The 7410-nt window shown below is 28.0% G+C and overlaps 1 protein-coding gene across 1 annotated transcript; it reads right to left on the reverse strand.

Moving 5' to 3' along the window:
* Positions 1–655: 655 nt before the first annotated feature.
* Positions 656–1710, reverse strand: LOC127258446 (basic leucine zipper 9-like). Its single transcript, XM_051285288.1, has one exon. It carries the CDS (start codon positions 1577–1579, stop codon positions 887–889), a length of 693 nt encoding a protein of 230 aa, XP_051141245.1. The 5' UTR covers positions 1580–1710; the 3' UTR covers positions 656–886.
* Positions 1711–7410: the final 5700 nt, after the last annotated feature.

Here is a 7410-nt window from a genome sequence, read left to right on the forward strand (position 1 = left end):
CGTGTTCAATAACTATTTTACCTTTGGAAAAAATACTATCAAAACTAGCTTAAATTAAAGCACATGCACACACATAAAAAAAAAAAAAAAAAAAAAAAAAAAAAAAAAAAGAAGAAGAAGAAGAAGAAGAAGAAGTAAGAAGCACAAACCCTATGTATCTGATGTAACATGTTGATTGATCAATTGATTTATGATGTAATATTTTGAATAAAAACTAAATATCTAATTTGATTATTTTGAAAGAAAACAAAAATAAAGAACAAGCTAAGGACCGATTTCCTGTATATCAATATCGCATAGGTTTTTTCGTTTAGCATTTATTTATTTTTAATGTTTTTGTTGTTAGGTATGAAAACTTATTATGTAAGTATATTGTTATAGAAAATTTAAATTAGGTTTTGTGTGTCTGAATTGTTAGTTTTTATTAATTAGTTGTTGATTTTTATTTAATAAGATTTCTTTATCGGATAATTAATATTTTTGGAAATAATGCCAATTAGTTGTTGGCTCCAAAGAATACGACCAAGTAATTAACAACACTCTTTTTTTCTTCTTTTTTTTTTGACAAAAAAAGAAAACCACAACAAACAATATATCCATTTTCGAATCAATTTCATAATTATCCCAATATGATTTTGTAATTTACACTGCCAGTAGCACACTTCACAAACCCTAGAGAGAGAGAGTGAGTGAGAAAGGGGGAGAGAGAGAGAGAGTTCTAGTTTTCCATTTATAAATACATACATATATATATATATATATATAAATGAAGGCACTCTTCCGCTCCTCCATGGATGAGCTAGTTTTATTTACTCAGTCAAATTAAGAGATTGAATAATTCTGCAACTGCTCATTAATGGCGGCCGCCGGCCGGCGATCATATCAATCAATGCATTGCGGCCATGCAGACGGCGGCCGGCGACAAATTGTTCAAATAGTACTGCTGCTGAAGCTGCCGTGCAATAAGCAGCCGCCGCATATCGGAGAGTCTCCGCCGGAGCACCACCGCCTCCGCCTGCAGGCATTCATTCTGTCTGATAACAAACTCGGTCTGACCCAGAACGAACCGGAGTTCCCCCATCACTTTCCGGTTCACCACCTTAAACCGGTTCACGCGACACCTCAACTCCTTCAAGTGCTGCTGTTTCCTCTGCCGCGACCGCTGAGCCGACGCCCGGTTCGACAGCATCCGCCGCCGCTTCCGCTCCTCCGTCAACCCTAGCCCGGCCGAACCGGCGGGGCTTAAATTCTTACTATTATTACTCTTATCCGGTTCGTATGAACCGCACCCAAACCGCTCCACCCCATCCCGGTCCTTGGCAGCATCGGAACCGGAGTTTGAGCTGACCGGTTCAGATGGGCCGAACAAAATCGGATCCGCTTCGTGAAGGAAGAACAGCGGTTCATTACTAATCAACTCCCAGTCAAGAAAACCCGGTTCGGAAGGGGGGCATAGACCGACAGAAGAACCTGAAAACATGGTTGGAAAATCAAGGAAGAGGGAAAGGGGAGAGTAGGAGGACATGAGAGGGGTATTTATGCTTTCAGTGTAGCAACAGACTGGGGGCAAAATTGTCATTTCATGTTTACCTTTTGAGTCATGATGCACTAATGGGATCAAGCTTAGGGATGAAGAAATTAGTTTGTCTGCACAGACTAGCTAAGCTCGTGAGACCCAATACTTTGGAGAAACCTAGGTTTGATTTTTCCAACAGACATCATACGTGGATTCTGTTTGTTCGACTAGTTAATCGAACACAAATTTTCCTTTTCCTAGTCTAAACTATTAAATATACTCCATAATTAGATTTTATTAGAAAAAAAATACAATATAATTAGCATAAAACCCTCATAGAATATTTTTTTATTTTTTATTTTTCGTTTAACAATAATAATGAACAAGAATCATACTTTTGTTACTTACACTAATGATCTTGTTAGAAATAAATATTATAACTTATAAAAATGAAGTGAAAAGTTTAATGTATTCTTTCAAAGCATGCACATAATTGTATTATGCCAATGACCTTGTATTAATTATATAAAAATAAATATTGTTTCATTTCTAAATAAAAAGACATAAAATAAATCATATCTGCCCTTTTTTCCAATCTTGTCTAAGAATTAAAGGTATAGGTTTATCTTCGAACCCCATCTACATAATAGGCGTAAGTAACATTCGCTATTATTTTGTTCGTATATTTATTTAAAAAAAAAAAAGAAAGAAAATCTACATCAATCTACAAATTGTTACATGATTAGTTTATATCAGCTATGGTTTCCATGTTAGTATACACGACATTATTCTAGTTCAAAGAATCTTTTCAACAGTTATAAATTTAAGACTCTCACATCATTTAAATTTATATTAACTTTTTTTTTTTCAATTGTCGTTAAAAAAAAAAAAAAAATCATTTAATTTTTTTAGTAAAAATATATACAAATTTTATACTTTTTAAATTTAAAAACTTTTAAGATCAAACAATTTTTTTTACTAGGTATTTCAAAAACAAAAGTCCCAAAAACCTGTGTCCAAACAAACCCTAAGATATTAAAAGATGTAATAAGTGGGATCCCATTCAGCAAATTCCAATAGTGGTGAGAGGTGTGTCTTCCATGGATAAGCCAAGCCACACACTGATCTTTTTTTCTTACAGTGAATTCAAAAATGGAAACAAGTCCTTTCGACATCTAAAAGATATATATAGTGGGGTTAACTTAAAGGGTTTCCATCTAATCTGGAAGACGAAAGCCACACACATCTTTTTCACCCATTATTGAAAAAACATATAATCTTACACCAAACAAGGCCTTATCATCACCCTTTTGCCGTTAGAACATCTCAAGAGACCACAACCATGCATCATAAAAGTTAACGAATGTTCGCAATTAATAAATTCCAAAAAGATAACATATAATATATACATATATATATATATATATATATAGAGAGAGAGAGAGAGAGAGAGAGAGAGAGAGAGAGAGAGAATTTTCTTTTAATTAATTGATTAAGTAGACAAAACTTGGTTTGTTTGGTTGCAATTCAAACTATTAATTAACTTTTCTATTATTTAGGCAATACGATTTCTAATAAAAATATATTATTTTATATTACAAAATACTTTATTAAATTTTATTTAAATTAAAAATAAAAACAAACATCAAAATCAAACAAGTCCTTAGTTCTTAGTCGATATGATCGGATTTGTATTTAGGGTTTGGGAATCGGATAAAAAATATATATATTTTTTGAAAATAGTATTTAATTAAAAAAAAAAGTGTTCTTCGATTTGATAGTTTTGAATTAAATTTTTTAATGAATAGTGTGAGACTGAAACTATATTCTAAAGAATAAATTGGAAGACTTTTTTTTATAGAATATAGTATTTCTTTTGGATTGTTTGTGTAGGTGTTAGGATCGTTTTCGACCGAATTGAATCCACTTTAAACTCTCTTTAAGATATTAGGTATCCTTTCGTGAATCTCGCTCCTCAAATGTCGAAATTGACCCGAGTAATCAAACCCCTTTTTTCGATGTATGGATTATCCTTCAAATCTGCGACACTAGAATTTGGGTAAGTATAATAAAGTGAAAATTAGATGATGCGATAAGAGAAAAAAATATATATTTATTTTTTTTATTTAAGTGGTGATATGGGATAAATGTATTAATTATTTTATATTTTGAAAATATTGTAAGATATGTAAGACGGATAAAGGAATATTTTGTATTAAATTATTTACATTTTATAAGAGAATAGAATATATAGTATTATATATATATATATTGTGTAGATATATGTAAATATTATATTTTCTGTAATATTAATTAAAAATCTTATATTCAAAAAGTTGTTTGAATGAACACATGCTAAATTAAATAGTTAAAAAATAGAAAATAAAAAATATACCACAAGGATAAAAAGGCCAAGTGTGATGTGGGTTTGAAAAACTGAAAATATGGGCCTACTCCTAGGATGTAAAAATGGGCCAATTCTATATTAGAATAAATCTGATTCTATATTTAATTATTTATTTTGTTTTCCAACTAAAATTTTATGTCAATGAATCAAATATATAAATTAACTTTACTTTAAATATATTCATAATCAACATTACTTTAAAAATATATAAATTCAACATAACATCCACTTTCAATAAATTATAGTATCAAATAACTATTTGACTTTAAGAAATAAAATAAAAAGTTGAATAAACATCTTTGCTTTGTAATATCCAAAAATGTAATTCATGATATATATATATTTTTTTTTAAAAAAAAAAATTAGAATTGTTGAATAATGTCAAATGTTATAAAAATGTGTACATAAACATATTCTCTATTTTTCACCTAATGTTAAATTCAAGGGTCTGAACTAAAAATATAATGTATTAATTCAAGTGATTTGTTGACAACTTATAATATTGTCAGATTTTTGGATATAAATATTAATATAGACATGTATTTTTGTTATTTTTTTTATTTCCCATAGCTAAAAAGGTACATAAAATAATACTCCCTCCGTCCCAAATACCGTGTCTGCTACAATGTAGACACGGTATTTTAGGAGGAGGGGTGTAATTAGTAGATAATTAAGAATATATTAGTGAAAATAATTATCTTATCATATAAATAATTATAAATTAAGATTAAGATAACTAATTAGTTTAATTAAAATTTTAAAAAATAAAATTTAAAAATTTAAAATGAGATTAAAGTGTGTAATCATTTTTCAAAAAAAGAAAGTGACATGGTATGTGGGACGGACAGAAATGACAACATGGACATGGTATCTGGGACGGAGTATAATTTTTTTATTGAAAAAACAATTAATTTTTTTGACAATTTCAAAAAAATTAAATAAATAAATTTGGATAACTTAAAAAGCAATATCCTAGCCTGTTGATTCGTATTAATTGCATATTTGGCTTATATATATATATATATATATTTGTCATGGTCAATAATAGGGCTTGGCCAATTTTATGTTGAATTTTGGTGTACTCATTCAATGCAATCTCCCACATATATAAAGGGACCATACTTCTTTTGACTTTAATACACACCCCTCAAATGCAAATGAGGGTATTCTTAGAAATTTTGATTGTTCGAAGTCTAACATGACAAGTTCTTTAAAAGAGTGGGTTTAGGGGTGAATTACGCTAGATAAATCCAAAGATTCGGTAATAAATTCATAAGATTCGGGAATAAATTCATAACAGAAACTTGCACACGCAAATGGGGGTGACGGGACTCGAGAACTTGAGACCTAGCTAAGCTCTAATATCATGTCGGATGTTAAATAACTGTTTCACCTAAAAACTTAAATTGTTAGAAAAATACAACTATTAATTTATATATCCGCAAACGAAAGTTCCCAACAAAAGAAATATAAAGTAAACATTTCATACGATTCATCCAAAAGTATATATCTTGTCATTTTTGTTATTTTCATCTAAATTTATATATTTTCTATTATACTAAAAGTAATGCAATATTAATAACAAAATATTCTTAATTTTTATATAAATTTATAGATACATCATTATATATATTGTTTTATACATAAATTTCAAATGATTGTTTGATTGTGATTTGAAATGAATTGAAATGAAATTTTTGTTTTGATTTTTGTTATTTAAATAATATTTTAATGTAATATTTTGTGAGAGATAATAAATATATTTTTATTAGGAAGAATGTGTAGGTGAATAATGATAATTTGAAATTTAAATTACAATCGAATAATTTTAAGTAAAATATATTTATACGCTCCAGTTACCAATGAATTTTTATTTTTTTTTCATTAACTTACAGTATAAAATATATAAATTTGTAGGGTGTGTTTATTTTGTGTTTTGGTTTGAAGGAAAAAAATTTGATACAAGTATAGAAAATTGCGTAGAAGAATATAATGGATTGGGCTTGACGTGCGTTGCCAGGGGATCGCCTTTGGGCCGGCTGCGCACTGGGGGCCAGTCTCCGCCCCGACGCCCCCCGCCCTCTCTCCATGTCTCAAATCCAAGCCCACAAATCAATCATTCATGTCCATCAACTTATTCAAATCGGATCAATCACAAATTCTTGGAGTTTGGATTTTGAATTTGAATTTAAATACTGGCTTCGTCCCATAACTAAGTATATATTTGCTTTTTACACGTAGTTTTAGAAATAATAGTATTATATTAGGATACAGTAGGAATAAAGTAAAAATGACTAAAATAACCTTATTAGTATTGCGTGATATAAAAATAATGACATTTGTGTAATATATTGTAAATTGTAAGGGTATTTGTAATGTTAGGTAGGTAGTACAATTACTAAAAAATGAAATTGATACTGTGACGGACTAAAATGGAAAAATGAATAATTTGTTAGGGAGTCGTATATTTAAATTAAGCTTTGAGGTAAAATAATTATTCAGGTCACGTCACAATTTGATGTAATATAATATACTATATTAATATAATATTTTGAATATATAATTGATTTTTTTAAAATAATATAAAAAAAATAGGTATTTTGATTAATTTGATATTTTTTAAAATAAAAAATTAATTAATAATATAAAAAAAATTTACACAACCCCCAAAATTAATTTTCAATATATATTTGAGTATGGTCTGGAATTTCGTTGTATCCGAACAATATCTATAAAATTAAAGTTCTAGACAATTTTGTAGTAACGTTTTTTTCGTTTACTTTTTGACACATGAAAAAGTTAAGAGGTGTCTCCACAAAACAAGAAAATGATAGTTTTTGGAACTTTGAAAATTCAACAATTTTGGGGTCTTTATATATTAATATATATATATATATATAAATATATTAAAGATAATTCTTTTAAATACTAAATATGATGACATTAGTTCACCAAGTCGTATGATCGTATGATCTAGATTCTTGGACTTAATTTTTATTTTCTAGAAATAGGGTTTATTTATTTCATTTTATATAATACATTGGATGATTATGATGTTGATTTGTTTAGTCGACACACACACATATATATATCAAATAAATAGCATATATATTTATTTGAAATATCGTATATTGTATTAAATAAAAACATATATGTGTGTAAATGAATATAATTTTTTTTATATTGAAATCAATTATAGCATTTAATGTATAAAATTATGTTACATATTATCAACTCATATGTTATATTTGTATTATGTTAATATAATTCATATATCATCTATTGGTATATCATATGTTGTATATTCTTACATTGTATGATGTCAATTTATGTGATGCAATAAAATTATGCTAACATAATTTGTATTTTTTATCTTTATATCCTATGTTACCTATTTTTATACTATGTGCTATCTATAATAGATTTTATAATTCCACACAATACTATTGACATGAAATAGTTATTATATGTGATATTGTATATAAAA

Source organism: Andrographis paniculata, unplaced genomic scaffold, assembly GCF_009805555.1.
Source record: "Andrographis paniculata isolate CXL003 unplaced genomic scaffold, ASM980555v1 Contig59END, whole genome shotgun sequence".
In the NCBI taxonomy this organism is placed as follows: Eukaryota; Viridiplantae; Streptophyta; class Magnoliopsida; order Lamiales; family Acanthaceae; genus Andrographis; species Andrographis paniculata.